The 17,475-nt window shown below is 43.1% G+C and overlaps 4 protein-coding genes across 4 annotated transcripts; all 4 read left to right on the top strand.

The window, feature by feature from the left end:
- The first annotated feature begins 1,022 nt into the window (after nt 1-1,022).
- On the top strand, nt 1,023-2,835 carry LOC142994936 (GTPase IMAP family member 9-like). The gene is made up of 3 exons (XM_076145833.1): nt 1,023-1,068; nt 1,354-1,455; nt 1,938-2,835. Exons 2-3 carry the CDS (start codon nt 1,356-1,358, stop codon nt 2,726-2,728), a joined length of 891 nt encoding a protein of 296 aa, XP_076001948.1. The 5' UTR covers nt 1,023-1,068; nt 1,354-1,355; the 3' UTR covers nt 2,729-2,835.
- Nucleotides 2,836-4,266: 1,431 nt separating this feature from the next.
- LOC142994511 (GTPase IMAP family member 9-like) lies at nt 4,267-6,170 on the top strand. The gene is made up of 3 exons (XM_076145190.1): nt 4,267-4,402; nt 4,685-4,786; nt 5,268-6,170. Exons 2-3 carry the CDS (start codon nt 4,687-4,689, stop codon nt 6,056-6,058), a joined length of 891 nt encoding a protein of 296 aa, XP_076001305.1. The 5' UTR covers nt 4,267-4,402; nt 4,685-4,686; the 3' UTR covers nt 6,059-6,170.
- Nucleotides 6,171-7,562: 1,392 nt separating this feature from the next.
- Nucleotides 7,563-9,573, top strand: LOC142994769 (GTPase IMAP family member 9-like). Its single transcript, XM_076145611.1, has 3 exons — nt 7,563-7,688; nt 7,974-8,075; nt 8,557-9,573. The coding sequence occupies exons 2-3, from the start codon at nt 7,976-7,978 to the stop codon at nt 9,345-9,347; spliced, it is 891 nt and encodes a 296-aa protein (XP_076001726.1). The 5' UTR covers nt 7,563-7,688; nt 7,974-7,975; the 3' UTR covers nt 9,348-9,573.
- A 788-nt stretch (nt 9,574-10,361) lies between these two features.
- LOC142994768 (Na(+)/H(+) exchange regulatory cofactor NHE-RF2-like) lies at nt 10,362-16,920 on the top strand. Its single transcript, XM_076145610.1, has 6 exons — nt 10,362-11,797; nt 12,771-13,052; nt 14,572-14,772; nt 15,462-15,615; nt 15,777-16,000; nt 16,144-16,920. Exons 1-6 carry the CDS (start codon nt 11,591-11,593, stop codon nt 16,309-16,311), a joined length of 1,236 nt encoding a protein of 411 aa, XP_076001725.1. The 5' UTR covers nt 10,362-11,590; the 3' UTR covers nt 16,312-16,920.
- Nucleotides 16,921-17,475: the final 555 nt, after the last annotated feature.

Below are 17,475 nucleotides of genomic sequence, written 5' to 3'. Positions count from 1 at the left end.
TCTTTCTATCCTTCTCATGTAAGCAGCTTGTTAGACGGCGCAGCTCCTCCTGCTGCCTCTCTGGGGTGCTTCATCTAAACACAACATCAAATCTGAAGGAAGGGAAAATAAGGGGTTATACTCTGTTTGGACAGAAGGGGGCGCAAGAATCCCACAAAAGACTTTGCCACTGTAGAAACGAATACCCTGATTTATTCAACCTCACAGATTGATGTAATGATGCAACACAGTAACACAAATCTCCAATTGATCTTTACCTTCCGTCCTCTTCAGATATCTGGGCTGCATCCACAGGAAGAGAATCCAGCCTCACTGACAGACAAATAAATTGGGAAAAGCTGAATTAACAATTGGATACAGCTGCAACTGCAACAATACAGCAACTGTGCCAAACATTTTGGAGAACAAGGCAAAACAGCAAAACTCCAAACAAACAAAATAAGATGACAGAGAGTGATGTTATTTCATGGAAACTCAAAAATTTCAACTGGTTCTGTCTTGGGTCAGACATTTACTAAATATCATCCACTGCTCCAGTCAATTAAATGGACACACGCTCACGCCATTGTGTTTTCCATGACACTGCTGTTTCAATGGAAATGAAACTCAACTCACCTTGATAACTGAAGGCTGATATGTAATCAGACATTCCGCTCTCGTCTGACAAGGCAACTAAGACATGTATACAACCAAAACAATCAACTCAAGATACGATCTCTGTTGAACAGCCGAGTTGGATCATCATTCTCCATGACTCTAAGTGGATTTCACATAAGGAGACATTTAATGGTGAACACACACACACACACACACACACACACACACACACACACACACATTTTGAAAAATTGGTATCGTGTGTTTCCTTATGTTATTCCAACTGTAACAGCTGGGTGTCGCCCCAGCTCTCGACATTGTGTTTTCGATAGCGCTGCTGTTTCTAAGGAAATGAAACTGAACTCGCCTTGATCACTGAAGGCGGATACGTAGTCAGACATTCCGCTCTCTTCTAGCTGCTGGGCGGGTGTAACGCCTCATCCAACATCTGTACAGGCATCACGGGCAGAGGTAACGTAAAATAAGAATGAAAATAAGAATCTTTCAATCTGCTACTGCAGTGTTTTTCAACCTTTTTTTTTAGCAAAGGCACCTGTTTTACATGCAAAAAATCCTGAGGCACACCATGCAAACTTTTGTTGGGGGAGGGGGGGGCGCTGCGATTGGTTAACACTATTAATGAGAATATTCCATTTCTCTCTTCTTCTCTTGTCTTTTTGAGTTATCGTATCAGCTGTTGGATCTGTTTATCAAACGTAATTTGTTCCTTCTTTTTTAAAATTGTGTTTTTGGCAGATATGCAAGTTCAAGGTTGGATCCCAGCACGTTGGACCCTGCGGGCCCTGACCGTGTTATTTGGTCTGATTGTAGCCACCGACAGTCAAAGATCTTACAGAGGTACAGAGAAACAACAACAACTTATACGGGCATCTCTCATATATAAAAAACCATGAACAGATACATGTTATTTAAAATGGCCCTGTTACTGTTTAGGCATTTCATTGAGTCAACCTGGACCGTATCAGCGCCGTGCAATGCCAAACATCATGGGCAGGCAAAGCTTAATGTTACAGTTTGCAACACCTGTGTTTGCCAACACCAAAGGTTTGCACGGAAAGTTTAAATGCAGAGTGGGAAAACCAGTTAAGGCAAAGTGTGAATGATACAGAAAGTGGTCAGAAGAAGACCGCCATTCCTTGAATGGCAGCCAAACTACATTGAATGATGAGCAATCCACCTATTCAATACTCTTAAATGTGAAAAGAATCCAATTTGTTGAAAGTTATAAAGAGATTGGATTCCAGGATCCAATCATTTATGTGATTTAGAATTGACTTTTAAGAACTGTCATGCCCGCTCTTCTCTTCTCTTCTGTTTAGAGCCCACAAGAGTCATTTTAGTTGGAAAAACTGGATCAGGAAAGAGTGCTTCTGGAAACACCATCCTGGGGCGTGAAAATGTCTTTAAAGAAGAAAGATCAGCAAATTCTATCACAGCAGGTTGTCAGCAAGAAGAGGTCAACATTGCTGGCGGTACTGTTGTTGTGATTGACAGCCCAGGGCTCTATGACACAGACAAGACAGGGGAAGAGGTGAAAGAAATAATGGCAAAGTGTGTTGAGGTATCTGTTCCTGGACCACATGCAATTCTGTTAGTGATCAGTCTCAACTCAAGATTCACAGAAGAGGAGAGGGGGGCTCTGAAGTGGATCGAGGACAACTTTGGCCTAGATGCTTCCTTGTATACCATTGTTCTGTTTACACACGAAGACCTGTTAAAGACTAAATCTGTGAAGCAATATGTGTCAGAAAACAAAGATCTGAGGAGCCTGATCAACAAATGTGGAGGACGATACCATTCCTTCATCAATGACCACAGACAAGGCAGAGGGCAGGTGGAAGAACTCCTGGAGAAGATTGAAAATATGGTGGAAGAAAATGGAGGAGAACACTACATCAATGAGATGTACAAGAAAGCCCAGGAGAAACTAGAGGAGGAGGAGAGGAAAAGGCAGGAGGCGGCAAACGGGAGTTATTGGTGTAAAATGATGGGGGTTGCTGCTGTTTCAACATTAGGGGCAAGTGCATATTTCGCCTCACCCGTTCTTATGGCTCTTGGTGGAGCCCTTGGACTCAGTAGTAACTGCACACAGCAATGGTTCAATATGTAGCTGTGTGAGCTGTGGTGTACTAAACATTATCAGGTGTGTGTACATTTATGTGCATTTGGAATCTCCCCTCCCTCCTGTTGAGTGTGGTCTGTTGTTGTATGACATCATGCTTTAGTTCTCAGGCAATGGTTTGGGGGAATTTACACTTATTTGTTACACATAAGCTCCTGTTTTAAGTGTAATGGTGCAGGTTCTCATTCTTGAATAAAGTGTAGAGTTGACACATTTTTTTCCGTGTGTAGCCTCCATACACATTTGAAACACTTGAATCTGTAATGTGAGTCAGAAAAATGAGGGATGGACAATAAACTGTTCTCCTAAAGCAACAGTCCCTCATACAGGACACCACTCAGTATATTTAAGATGCACGGTGGATGTACTGAGCCTCCACCGACCAATTCAGATTGACTTTTGTGGGAGTCAACAATGGTAGAATGTGATACAGTTTGACTTGAGGTGTGACTGTTTAATCCTCTTCTTAGAAAGCACAACTCAGTAAATAGTTTAGTAAGACCTTGCCACCCTCTGCCCCCTTCCCTCCTCCTCCTCACCTGAATGTGTTCTTTTCTTGCCAACAACCCAACAAGCAATTTTTAATTTCTAGATCCGAACCTTTCCAATTTAAAGTATTTGACTGTGCCATACTTACCGGTGCAGCTCTTGGAACTAACATATTCTCTCCTCTTGGTTTTCCATTCAGTTCTTTCTATCCTTCTCATGTAAGCAGCTTGTTAGACGGCGCAGCTCCTCCTGCTGCCTCTCTGGGGTGCTTCATCTAAACACAACATCAAATCTGAAGGAAGGGAAAATAAGGGGTTATACTCTGTTTGGACAGAAGGGGGCGCAAGAATCCCACAAAAGACTTTGCCACTGTAGAAACGAATACCCTGATTTATTCAACCTCACAGATTGATGTAATGATGCAACACAGTAACACAAATCTCCAATTGATCTTTCCCTTCCGTCCTTTTCAGATATCTGGGCTGCATCCACATAAAGAGAATCCAGCCTCACTGCCAAACACATAAATTAGGTAAAGCTTAATTGACAATTGGATACAGCTGCAACTGCAACAATACAGTAACTGTGCCAAACATTTTGGACAATGAGGCAACAGAAAAACAAATGGGCAGCAACAGTAGCATTCCATTCAATTTGCATTTGACATTGCAACACTTACTGATCACTGCTTGTTTGACTGAAACATATGAGGAGCCAGGGAACCCTAAGGCAACTAAGACATGTATACAACCAAAACAATCAACTCAAGATACGATCTCTGTTGAACAGCCGAGTTGGATCATCATTCTCCATGACTCTAAGTGGATTTCACATAAGGATACATTTAATAGTGAACACACACACACACACACACACACACACACACACACACACACACACACACACACACACACACACACACACACACACACACACACACACATTTTGAAAAATTGGTATCGTGTGTTTCCTTATGTTATTCCAACTGTAACAGCTGGGTGTCGCCCCAGCTCTCGACATTGTGTTTTCGATAGCGCTGCTGTTTCTAAGGAAATGAAACTGAACTCGCCTTGATCACTGAAGGCGGATACGTAGTCAGACATTCCGCTCTCTTCTAGCTGCTGGGCGGGTGTAACGCCTCATCCAACATCTGAACAGGCAACACGGGCAGAGGTAACGTAAAATAAGAATGAAAATAAGAATCTTTCAATCTGCTACTGCAGTGTTTTTCAACCTTTTTTTTTAGCAAAGGCACCTGTTTTACATGCAAAAAATCCTGAGGCACACCATGCAAACTTTTGTTGGGGGGGGGGGCGCTGCGATTGGTTAACACTATTAATGAGAATATTCCATTTCTCTCTTCTTCTCTTGTCTTTTTGAGTTATCGTATCAGCTGTTGGATCTGTTTATCAAACGTAATTTGTTCCTTCTTTTTTAAAATTGTGTTTTTGGCAGATATGCAAGTTCAAGGTTGGATCCCAGCACGTTGGACCCTGCGAGCCCTGACCGTGTTATTTGGTCTGATTGTAGCCACCGACAGTCAAAGATCTTACAGAGGTACAGAGAAACAACAACAACTTATACGGGCATCTCTCATATATAAAAAACCATGAACAGATACATGTTATTTAAAATGGCCCTGTTGCTGTTTAGGCATTTCAGTGAGTCAACCTGGACCGTCTCAGCACCGTGCAATGCCAAACATCATGGGCAGGCAAAGCTTAATGTTACAGTTTGCAACACCTGTGTTTGCCAACACCAAAGGTTTGCACGGAAAGTTTAAATGCAGAGTGGGAAAACCAGTTGAGGCAAAGTGTGAATGATACAGAAAGTGGTCAGAAGAAGTTGCCATTCCTTGAATGGCAGCCAAACTACATTGAATGATGAGCAATCCACCTATTCAATACTCTCAAATGTGAAAAGAATCCAATTTGTTGAAAGTTATAAAGAGATTGGATTCCAGGATCCAATCATTTATGTGATTTAGAATTGACTTTTAATAACTGTCATGCCCGCTCTTCTCTTCTCTTCTGTTTAGAGCCCACAAGAGTCATTTTAGTTGGAAAAACTGGATCAGGAAAGAGTGCTTCTGGAAACACCATCCTGGGGCGTGAAAATGTCTTTAAAGAAGAAAGATCAGCAAATTCTATCACAGCAGGTTGTCAGCAAGAAGAGGTCAACATTGCTGGCGGTACTGTTGTTGTGATTGACAGCCCAGGGCTCTATGACACAGACAAGACAGGGGAAGAGGTGAAAGAAATAATGGCAAAGTGTGTTGAGGTATCTGTTCCTGGACCACATGCAATTCTGTTAGTGATCAGTCTCAACTCAAGATTCACAGAAGAGGAGAGGGGGGCTCTGAAGTGGATCGAGGACAACTTTGGCCTAGATGCTTCCTTGTATACCATTGTTCTGTTTACACACGAAGACCTGTTAAAGACTAAATCTGTGAAGCAATATGTGTCAGAAAACAAAGATCTGAGGAGCCTGATCAACAAATGTGGAGGACGATACCATTCCTTCATCAATGACCACAGACAAGGCAGAGGGCAGGTGGAAGAACTCCTGGAGAAGATTGAAAATATGGTGGAAGAAAATGGAGGAGAACACTACACCAATGAGATGTACAAGGAAGCCCAGGAGAAACTAGAGGAGGAGGAGAGGAAAAGGCAGGAGGCGGCAAACGGGAGTTATTGGTGTAAAATAATGGGGGTTGCTGCTGTTTCAACATTAGGGGCAGGTGCATATTTTGCCTCACCCCTTCTTATGGCTCTTGGTGGAGCCCTTGGACTCAGTAGTAACTGCACACAGCAATGGTTCAATATGTAGCTGTGTGAGCTGTGGTGTACTAAACATTATCAGGTGTGTGTACATTTATGTGCATTTGGAATCTCCCCTCCCTCCTGTTGAGTGTGGTCTGTTGTTGTATGACATCATATTTTAGTTCTCAGGCAATGGTTTGGGGGAATTTACACTTATTTGTTACACATAAGCTCCTGTTTTAAGTGTAATGGTGCAGGTTCTCATTCTTGAATAAAGTGTAGAGTTGAAACATTTTTTTTCCGTGTGTAGCCTCCATACACATTTGAAACACTTGAATCTGTAATGTGAGTCAGAAAAATGAGGGATGGACAATAAACTGTTCTCCTAAAGCAACAGTCCCTCATACAGGACACCACTCAGTATATTTAAGATGCACGGTGGATGTACTGAGCCTCCACCGACCAATTTAGATTGACTTTTGTGGGAGTCAACAATGGTAGAATGTGATACAGTTTGACTTGAGGTTTGACTGTTTAATCCTCTTCTAAGAAAGCACAACTCAGTAAATAGTTTAGTAAGACCTTGCCACCCTCTGCCCCCTTCCCTCCTCCTCCTCACCTGAATGTGTTCTTTTCCTGCCAACAACCCAACAAGCAATTTTTAATTTCTAGATCCGAACCTTTCCAAGTTAAAGTATTTGACTGTGCCATACTTACCGGTGCAGCTCTTGGAACTAACATATTCTCTCCTCTTGGTTTTCCTTTAGTTCTTTCTATCCTTCTCATGTAAGCAGCTTGTTAGACGGCGCAGCTCCTCCTGCTGCCTCTCTGGGGTGCTTCATCTAAACACAACATCAAATCTGAAGGAAGGGAAAATAAGGGGTTATACTCTGTTTGGACAGAAGGGGGCGCAAGAATCCCACAAAAGACTTTGCCACTGTAGAAACGAATACCCTGATTTATTCAACCTCACAGATTGATGTAATGATGCAACACAGTAATACAAATCTCCAATTGATCTTTCCCTTCCGTCCTTTTCAGATATCTGGGCTGCATCCACATAAAGAGAATCCAGCCTCACTGCCAAACACATAAATTAGGTAAAGCTTAATTGACAATTGGATACAGCTGCAACTGCAACAATACAGTAACTGTGCCAAACATTTTGGACAATGAGGCAACAGAAAAACAAATGGGCAGCAACAGTAGCATTCCATTCAATTTGCATTTGACATTGCAACACTTACTGATCACTGCTTGTTTGACTGAAACATATGAGGAGCCAGGGAACCCTAAGGCAACTAAGACATGTATACAACCAAAACAATCAACTCAAGATACGATCTCTGTTGAACAGCCGAGTTGGATCATCATTCTCCATGACTCTAAGTGGATTTCACATAAGGAGACATTTAATGGTGAACACACACACACACACACACACACACACACACACACACACACACATTTTGAAAAATTGGTATCGTGTGTTTCCTTATGTTATTCCAACTGTAACAGCTGGGTGTCGCCCCAGCTCTCGACATTGTGTTTTCGATAGCGCTGCTGTTTCTAAGGAAATGAAACTGAACTCGCCTTGATCACTGAAGGCGGATACGTAGTCAGACATTCCGCTCTCTTCTAGCTGCTGGGCGGGTGTAACGCCTCATCCAACATCTGTACAGGCATCACGGGCAGAGGTAACGTAAAATAAGAATGAAAATAAGAATCTTTCAATCTGCTACTGCAGTGTTTTTCAACCTTTTTTTTTAGCAAAGGCACCTGTTTTACATGCAAAAAATCCTGAGGCACACCATGCAAACTTTTGTTGGGGGAGGGGGGGGCGCTGCGATTGGTTAACACTATTAATGAGAATATTCCATTTCTCTCTTCTTCTCTTGTCTTTTTGAGTTATCGTATCAGCTGTTGGATCTGTTTATCAAACGTAATTTGTTCCTTCTTTTTTAAAATTGTGTTTTTGGCAGATATGCAAGTTCAAGGTTGGATCCCAGCACGTTGGACCCTGCGGGCCCTGACCGTGTTATTTGGTCTGATTGTAGCCACCGACAGTCAAAGATCTTACAGAGGTACAGAGAAACAACAACAACTTATACGGGCATCTCTCATATATAAAAAACCATGAACAGATAGATGTTATTTAAAATGGCCCTGTTACTGTTTAGGCATTTCATTGAGTCAACCTGGACCGTATCAGCGCCGTGCAATGCCAAACATCATGGGCAGGCAAAGCTTAATGTTACAGTTTGCAACACCTGTGTTTGCCAACACCAAAGGTTTGCACGGAAAGTTTAAATGCAGAGTGGGAAAACCAGTTAAGGCAAAGTGTGAATGATACAGAAAGTGGTCAGAAGAAGTCGCCATTCCTTGAATGGCAGCCAAACTACATTGAATGATGAGCAATCCACCTATTCAATACTCTTAAATGTGAAAAGAATCCAATTTGTTGAAAGTTATAAAGAGATTGGATTCCAGGATCCAATCATTTATGTGATTTAGAATTGACTTTTAATAACTGTCATGCCCGCTCTTCTCTTCTCTTCTGTTTAGAGCCCACAAGAGTCATTTTAGTTGGAAAAACTGGATCAGGAAAGAGTGCTTCTGGAAACACCATCCTGGGGCGTGAAAATGTCTTTAAAGAAGAAAGATCAGCAAATTCTATCACAGCAGGTTGTCAGCAAGAAGAGGTCAACATTGCTGGCGGTACTGTTGTTGTGATTGACAGCCCAGGGCTCTATGACACAGACAAGACAGGGGAAGAGGTGAAAGAAATAATGGCAAAGTGTGTTGAGGTATCTGTTCCTGGACCACATGCAATTCTGTTAGTGATCAGTCTCAACTCAAGATTCACAGAAGAGGAGAGGGGGGCTCTGAAGTGGATCGAGGAAAACTTTGGCCTAGATGCTTCCTTGTATACCATTGTTCTGTTTACACACGAAGACCTGTTAAAGACTAAATCTGTGAAGCAATATGTGTCAGAAAACAAAGATCTGAGGAGCCTGATCAACAAATGTGGAGGACGATACCATTCCTTCATCAATGACCACAGACAAGGCAAAGGGCAGGTGGAAGAACTCCTGGAGAAGATTGAAAATATGGTGGAAGAAAATGGAGGAGAACACTACATCAATGAGATGTACAAGGAAGCCCAGGAGAAACTAGAGGAGGAGGAGAGGAAAAGGCAGGAGGCGGCAAACGGGAGTTATTGGTGTAAAATGATGGGGGTTGCTGCTGTTTCAACATTAGGGGCAAGTGCATATTTCACCTCACCCCTTCTTATGGCTCTTGGTGGAGCCCTTGGACTCAGTAGTAACTGCACACAGCAATGGTTCAATGTGTAGCTGTGTGAGCTGTGGTGTACTAAACATTATCAGGTGTGTGTACATTTATGTGCATTTGGAATCTCCCCTCCCTCCTGTTGAGTGTGGTCTGTTGTTGTATGACATCATGCTTTAGTTCTCAGGCAATGGTTTGGGGGAATTTACACTTATTTGTTACACATAAGCTTCTGTTTAATGTAATGGTGCAGGTTCTCATTCTTGAATAAAGTGTAGGGTTGACACATTTTTTTCCGTGTGTAGCCTCCATACACATTTGAAACACTTGAATCTGTAATGTGAGTCAGAAAAATGAGGGATGGACAATAAACTGTTCTCCTAAAGCAACAGTCCCTCATACAGGACACCACTCAGTATATTTAAGATGCACGGTGGATGTACTGAGCCTCCACCGACCAATTTAGATTGACTTTTGTGGGAGTCAACAATGGTAGAATGTGATACAGTTTGACTTGAGGTTTGACTGTTTAATCCTCTTCTTAGAAAGCACAACTCAGTAAATAGTTTAGTAAGACCTTGCCACCCTCTGCCCCCTTCCCTCCTCCTCCTCACCTGAATGTGTTCTTTTCTTGCCAACAACCCAACAAGCAATTTTTAATTTCTAGATCCGAACCTTTCCAATTTAAAGTATTTGACTGTGCCATACTTACCGGTGCAGCTCTTGGAACTAACATATTCTCTCCTCTTGGTTTTCCTTTAGTTCTTTCTATCCTTCTCATGTAAGCAGCTTGTTAGACGGCGCAGCTCCTCCTGCTGCCTCTCTGGGGTGCTTCATCTAAACACAACATCAAATCTGAAGGAAGGGAAAATAAGGGGTTATACTCTGTTTGGACAGAAGGGGGCGCAAGAATCCCACAAAAGACTTTGCCACTGTAGAAACGAATACCCTGATTTATTCAACCTCACAGATTGATGTAATGATGCAACACAGTAATACAAATCTCCAATTGATCTTTCCCTTCCGTCCTTTTCAGATATCTGGGCTGCATCCACATAAAGAGAATCCAGCCTCACTGCCAAACATAAATTAGGTATAGTTTAATTAACAATTGGATACAGCTGCAACTGCAACAATACAGTAACTGTGCCAAACATTTTGGACAATGAGGCAACAGAAAAACAAATGGGCAGCAACAGTAGCATTCCGTTCAATTTGCATTTGACATTGCAACACTTACTGATCACTGCTTGTTTGACTGAAACATATGAGGAGCCTGGGAACCTTAAGGCAACTAAGACATGTATACAACCAAAACAATCAACTCAAGATACGATCTCTGTTGAACAGCCGAGTTGGATCACCATTCTCCATGAGCTTTAAGTGGATTTCACATAAGGAGACATTTAATTCAGCGTCTATACCAAGAAATACTGATAATATTAATATTAATATTAGTTTAAATCTGCGATCCAAGTAAACACATCTATCTACAACGTTAAAAGGGGGTTAACGTTTCAGATTAGTAATGTTTGTAAACAAAAGGAGTAAAATATAATCATAAACTTTCGACTCTCGGTGAAAATGCACAAAAGTGTAGTGTAATTAAACTCTGACTTCCATCCAGAAGTTACAGATTGCGCCTTTTAATCTCCTTCGGTGACTGGTTTCACATTCACCGCCTGGAGGGGGGATCGAGGCTCAGCGGCGGCAAAGCAACACACGAGTGGGGCGAGTAGGCTTGTGTGTGTGTCTCTCTCTCTCTCTCTCTCTCGCTCTCTAGGAGACAACGTTAGAAACACATCAATCGTTTTCTGTACAATCATCTGTGTTCTAACGTGGAATTTCCCCGTGTGGAGTTTTTACGTCAGTGAGGTGAGCGCGGTGGCATCTGTTGTTGACGCGTCTTGTGTCTCTCACCGGGTCAGACAGGAGGACACACACGCCCATCTGACGGCCGAGGGGGAGCATTAGGTGTTACGTGTGAGGAGCAACTTTCTAATCTCTGATCTCCTGGATTACTCCTCCGATGAACGGGATTTAACCCAATTGCGCGTTTTTGGCCACTATTTTACGCACAGGCCGCGAGTCATCTTTACGCGCTCATACAGAAGATTTCACGATGGATTAAAAACTCATAAGTGTTCACCTCTTTTTAGGATTTGTGATCATTTTAATTATTGTCTATAATGCGTTGATATCTATTTGAACTATGCACCGTTACGATGATCTTCTGGTCGCTGCAGTGTTGGATTAACAGCCTCTCCTGAAACACTTTGACCTGTTTTCCCTCTATTGACGGGCTGGTATGGAAAGTGAACTGAGACCCAGGCACTGTTTCCTAATCAAAGGAGAGCACGGCTATGGGTTTCACCTGCACTGCGAGAGGAATAAAGGCGGACAGTTCATCCGGAAAGTGGAGCCCGGTTCCTCGGCAGACCTAGCGGGCCTGCGAGCTGGAGACCGGCTGGTGGAAGTGAACGGGGAGAATGTGGAGCATGAGACACACAATCAAGTGAGTGCTGTCTTATGGGAGAACAAAAAGGCACACAAAGTAGTACAACAGGTGCATGCTTGCGTGTGTCGAGGATCCAAGGGAGGCGCACAAAGTCTCAGAGGTACAAACAATAAGTCCTGTACCTGTTCGACTACTTTTCTCTTCGCCTGAGGAGGAGGAGGAGGGGGGACTATTAAAATGGGCCAATGTGGGTCTTGTGTAATGGGAATCACTGGGTGTCTTTGTCATTGGTATAGGAATGTGTTCTGTACAGGTCAGTTATGCAGGGCTGTCACACAAACTTGAGTACCTGATACAAATGTGAGTCCCTGGAGTCTCCTCATGTGTTCCCAGGCATGTTTTGATGTGTAACAACTAACATCATCATCAAGCAGCTGCATAATTCTGCAATAGTTATTATGGTTATCACTGAAAAAGTTGAAAATACCGTAATGAAAGACTAATATCACATATAAAAGACACAGGAAGGAGACCTCAAGTAGAATGTAACTACATCTGTTGGCCCAAAACCCTCAAACGTATTGACTGAATAAAAACTCAACCTCACTGAAGTAACAATGAAGTATAATGCAGTCGTACTGAATTATGGAACTATCATGGTCTTTAATATATTGAATAATACTGAATAACTAATTGTTTTTTAATCAAGTCATCAAGAAAATGCCAAATTTGCTTGTTTCAAACATCATAAAGGTATAAAGATGAACAATTGACCCATTTGGTTACTGATGAGGGGCTTCTTTTAACTTGTTAAGGGCAGTAATGGAGTAACCTGATGGGATCAACTGGAAGAATTGGTGGAGGGGATGCATGAGGGGATGTATGAGAGCGAGGGCGTATTAGGTTCATCATGCTTTTATTCTGAAGGGTTCAATCCTTTCTTTAGTCTTGTTGATGTTGAGCTGGAGGATGTTTTATGTCTTCAAAATCAAAAGTGCCATCCCTACAGATCCGTTATTTCCTCCTCCAGGTGGTGAGCCGCATACGTGCCACTGAGAGCAGGACCAGGCTGTTAGTGGCGGACAGAGACACAGACGATTACCTCCAGAGCCAAGGCCTGGCCTGCACGGAGGACATTGCCATTGAGATGGGAACCTTGTCGCCCAGGTCCACCCCGTCTGTTTCCCCCTTACCCAGAGAGAACGGATCTCTCTCACCCAAACCTCAAACCGCGGAATCGCCCAGTCCCACCCTCATGCACGGCCAAGACAAGGGATCCTCTGTGACATTGAGATCAGAGACAAACACAGAGGTAAGAGTTTGTCAAATGGCTCATGTGCGTCCACAGAGCGGGACAGATTCTGTTTCCTGTGATCTCAGAAAACGTCTGACAATGCAACATAATCTCACTCCAATCCCATTGATGGATTGGAAGACTCGTGGTGGTTTAAAGCTCCTCGGCTCCACAGAGCAGCATGACGCTTATTTGACATCTCCTGACTTTCACCTCACCTCACCTCAGCTGTGTGTGGGTGCAAACTGGGTGACAACAACTCCCACAAACAAACACACTGTCCACCTCACACACAGGGGCCGTGATGCTCAGGGGTTAGAAACACACACAAATACACACAAACTAATTGAAATTCCTACATTCAGCAAAGCATGACAGTAACATTTCCACTTGGCTGCTGAGGCTGCAGGGAACTCCAAGAGCTTGAACTCTGTGTTTGGGCTCTAAACACACCAGGGCAAGGATTAATCACCACAGCCCAGCAACTGTTTAGCTGAAGACAGAGTAAATACAGGCCGGGCTCCAGGGCCAGACGCCACGCCTCCATTTCTCAGTCTTAATAAATGGTTCTGATAAAACTATATGTACACAACAACAGCTACAATTTAATGGAATATGATATATTACTGTCAACATGCAAAAGGAGGTAAACTTTAACAATAACACTGCTCTGGCACATCCGCAATCAAGTGCATGACCCTGGAGTAAGACGGGTTCACTTAGGAGAGAGTATGAACACACACACACACACACACACACACACACACACACACACACAGTCTTTCTCCCCCTTCCGACTTCCGTGTGTTTCCTCTTCACCTCCATAGCCTTTTGCATATAAATACAGACAGTGTTGCGTTGTTCTCAGATGATGTGATGGTGTCAGATGCCCATATGTTCTTATGTAATCAAAGTACTGGCTGCTGTCACGATCACGTAAGAGTCCTGCCCTCGCCGCCCTCATGCACTTTACTCACACGCAATTTGTCTGCTCTCAGTGACGATCCTGCACTACCCTCAGCACACATACACACATACATACACACACACACACACACACACACACACACACACACACACACACACACACACACACACACACACACACACACACACACACACACACACACACACACACACACACACACACACACACACACACACACACGTGGGGCCTGCTTCAGTCGCACAGCCAGCGTGTTGCTCGTAGATATCAAGTCACGCAAGCGACTCATGCCATGTGTCAACTCTGGTCAGTGGTCATTCCATTCAAGATCCGTCTTAAAGTCTCAGACAAATCCACTTAGCCCACCCTGCTCAGCTATGAGACCACCGGCTCATCCAAGCCACTTTCTCCTGCTGATAGTCGAGCTGCATCACTGTGTTGTGCAGGAGAGCTCAGAAATCGACATCATTGACTGTCAAAACCTACAAAGATGCAGAATCAATAAGACAATCATTTATGGTATAGAAAAGTATTAAACTGTGTAAATGTTCACGTTGTTCATCCTGGACATGTTTATTTCCCCTTGTATAGTTACCAGAGGAGCCCTCACCGGAGCCGGAGGAGCCAACAACTCCGCTTCTTCCCCGTCTGTGTCACCTGCCGAAAAGGGAGAACGGCTACGGCTTCAACCTGCACAACAACAAGGCCCGGGGAGGACAGATAGTACGCTCGGTGGATCCTGGCTCAGTCGCTCAGAGCGCAGACATCCGGCCTGGAGACAGGCTAGTAGAGGTACACACACACACAAACACACACACATATCAAGTAAAAAGTAAATATGAGATGCATTGATGTCAGGAAAGAGTACAAAGACAAATGAATCAGATCTCCCCCCTTTTTTTGAGCGGATTTGAGAGGATTAGATCAGATTAGCTGGATTTGGACGTTGACTTGGTTGGAGAGAAAAGGAAGAACTGTAGAACTGAAGAGACGCCATAGTTTATGTTTCTGTATGTGAACATGCACAGCAAGTTACCAGTGCAGTCTAACACTAATACACCAAAACAATAAAGCTGCAATAAATCTTACTTTCTAATCTTATACTGTAATGTTCAGTTTGTGATTAAGTCTGTCAAAGAGTCGATTCAACTCCCTGCTGTTTCTCTGTTGATGGTGTTGTCATTGTATGTGTGTGTTTCTGAGGGAAAAGGCACACACTATTAATGACTTTCTAAGCTTTGTATGAGTATAAGTATGGGTTTGTGTCAGGATTGAGAAATTAATTAAACTGAACAGGTTTTTGAAATGCATCTGTGTCTGTACAGGCAGAGATCAGGAGTGAAGCTCATGCAAAGTGACTCACAGCTTCTCAAATCACTGATGTTATCTCTCTGTTTGCACGCTGTGTTTGGCCCCCTGCTGGCTGTGCTCTGTCAATGCATCTAATCGGTCCTCTGATTTTGTCTCTCTCTCTCTCTAAGGTGAATGGAGTCAACATAAATGGTCTGAAACACTCACAGGTGGTGGAGTTAATTAGAGCAGCAAGGGAGGAAGTCTGCCTTCTACTGGTGGACCAGGAGACTGATCAGCTCTTCCAGAGACTTGGGATCACACCCACCAACATCCATGTGAACGGTCAGCACACACACACACACACACACACACACACACACACACACACACACACACACACACACACACACACACACACACACACACACACACACACACACAGACAGTCTTGACTCTTCTGTCTGAATCGTTCATGTCCTTTCCTGTTAATCTCCCTCTCACAGAGGTGTGTGTGGATGAGGAGTCGGTCACAGAAAGCGTCCCACCCACCCCTTCTCCTGTCCCCGAATTGCCCGACACAGACCCGCCAATCGTCAACATCGCACTGACAGATGCCCCGATTACAAATGTGTCTCCAAAGTCAAGGACCAATGGGAGTCTAGCATCCCAGTCCTCGAGGAGCTCTACCACCCAATCAGAGTTCAGCAGCTCAGACATGAGCATTCAGGTGAGAGAGTGAAAATGTGTGTATTTACGTTTACAGTAAGCATTTGGATCTTACAAATAGTTACACACTCTGGTTCTTTCAAGTCATACTTTTGGGAGAAGAGAATAAGGATGTACATGTGTGTATGTTTGTGTGTATTGAAGGTCCCTGATGAGGACGACAGGCGCGTGTCTGACCCCTTCATGGAAAGTGGCTTGCGTATGAGTCCTACAGCTGCTGAGGCTAAGAAAAAACTCCATGGCAACGGCAACAAGAAGAGAGCACCACCTATGGACTGGTGCAAGAAACAAGAGATCTTCAGCAACTTCTAATGAGAAAAGGCAAAGGAGAAAAGAAGGGAAGTCAAATCATAGGAACCACATAGAATAAATAATAATGTGATGTTAAGTTGTGCTTCTTAACTGTTTGTGATCTTCTACAGGCTGGTAGATAAATATTTACTTGAATGCTGCTCTTTTAAGAATACAGTGTCAATTCCAAAATGGTATTTACTTGATGCAAAAGTGTCAATAATCTTAAACTCATAGTCACATAAGTCATGCTGCATCCCTCCATGTTACTTGTCTGATATTTCGCTCTATATAGTTTAATAACAATGCTACATTTCAGTCTTGAGGCCGTAGTTTCTCTTCATTTCATTTGTCTGTTTGCTTTCTGTTGGTCACTTTGTTGTACCCTTGAACCGTTTGTGTAAATACAGAGGAAATCTGAGAAGCTATGATATAAAATGCATTTTGGTCATTTGACGCTTCTCCTACATGTCAGAGTGATTTCAGCACGATATCTAAAATACAGATGATCGACTCCAGGTAACCTAGGTAACCTCTGTTTACTAGGGCAGATTTTTGAGGAATTGTCTTATAAATGTTCATCGCTGAAATATTTCACAATGTGTAATAAATGTTCAAAATACAAATAAAAAACCAGATTATTATTACTATTATTATTATTATCATCAGTAGTAGTAGCAGCACTTTGGCGCCCCTTGTAATGGTTCAGTTGACCTGCAATGTTCACAACACCTTTTTTGGCGACAAGGGGGTGACATTTCCCACTCTCTCTCTCTCTCTCTCTCCCCCCCTCCTCCTCCTTCCTAATCATCCCGTTCAGAGACAACAGTGTCGCCATTGAGGCATGGAAAAATTAAAAGGCCAAATAAGGACACCGATGACACACAAAAAGAAAAGACCTGTTCGTATCAGCTAACAGGGCTGGTGAGTGGTGATGAATATTAAACACAGTGAAGACAAAACACACACATTGTTCAGGTGTTATCTCTCTCCCGTGTCCTAAATCTCGAAATAAGGTCGCCTCTCTCAATGTTTTAGTATCAAATGCTGAGCCGTGCCATGCGATCTGCGGAAACACAAACAATAGAAATGTAACAGAAACTGTGAAAAGTGTCTGTAAAGTTACTGACCACAAAGCACAGCCTACACACACTCTGAGGAGGGGGATTATGCAGTCACGGCAGA

The sequence above is a fragment of the Genypterus blacodes genome, unplaced genomic scaffold (genome assembly GCF_046128005.1).
Source record: "Genypterus blacodes isolate CSIRO-AG114 ecotype Tasmania unplaced genomic scaffold, CSIRO-AGI_Gbla_v1 ptg000030l_1, whole genome shotgun sequence".
Lineage (NCBI taxonomy): Eukaryota > Metazoa > Chordata > Actinopteri > Ophidiiformes > Ophidiidae > Genypterus > Genypterus blacodes.
This window is presented reverse-complemented; position numbering and strand designations above follow the sequence as displayed.

Coding starts and splice junctions, on each gene's coding strand:
- LOC142994511 (XM_076145190.1), top strand. CDS start 4,687: ATGCAAGTTCAAGGTTGGATCCCAGCACGTTGGACCCTGCGAGCCCTG. Junction 4,787..5,267: donor CAGTCAAAGATCTTACAGAG/GTACAGAGAAAC, acceptor TCTTCTGTTTAG/AGCCCACAAGAGTCATTTTA.
- LOC142994768 (XM_076145610.1), top strand. CDS start 11,591: ATGGAAAGTGAACTGAGACCCAGGCACTGTTTCCTAATCAAAGGAGAG. Junction 11,798..12,770: donor AGCATGAGACACACAATCAA/GTGAGTGCTGTC, acceptor TTCCTCCTCCAG/GTGGTGAGCCGCATACGTGC. Junction 15,616..15,776: donor CACCAACATCCATGTGAACG/GTCAGCACACAC, acceptor TCCCTCTCACAG/AGGTGTGTGTGGATGAGGAG.
- LOC142994769 (XM_076145611.1), top strand. CDS start 7,976: ATGCAAGTTCAAGGTTGGATCCCAGCACGTTGGACCCTGCGGGCCCTG. Junction 8,076..8,556: donor CAGTCAAAGATCTTACAGAG/GTACAGAGAAAC, acceptor TCTTCTGTTTAG/AGCCCACAAGAGTCATTTTA.
- LOC142994936 (XM_076145833.1), top strand. CDS start 1,356: ATGCAAGTTCAAGGTTGGATCCCAGCACGTTGGACCCTGCGGGCCCTG. Junction 1,456..1,937: donor CAGTCAAAGATCTTACAGAG/GTACAGAGAAAC, acceptor TCTTCTGTTTAG/AGCCCACAAGAGTCATTTTA.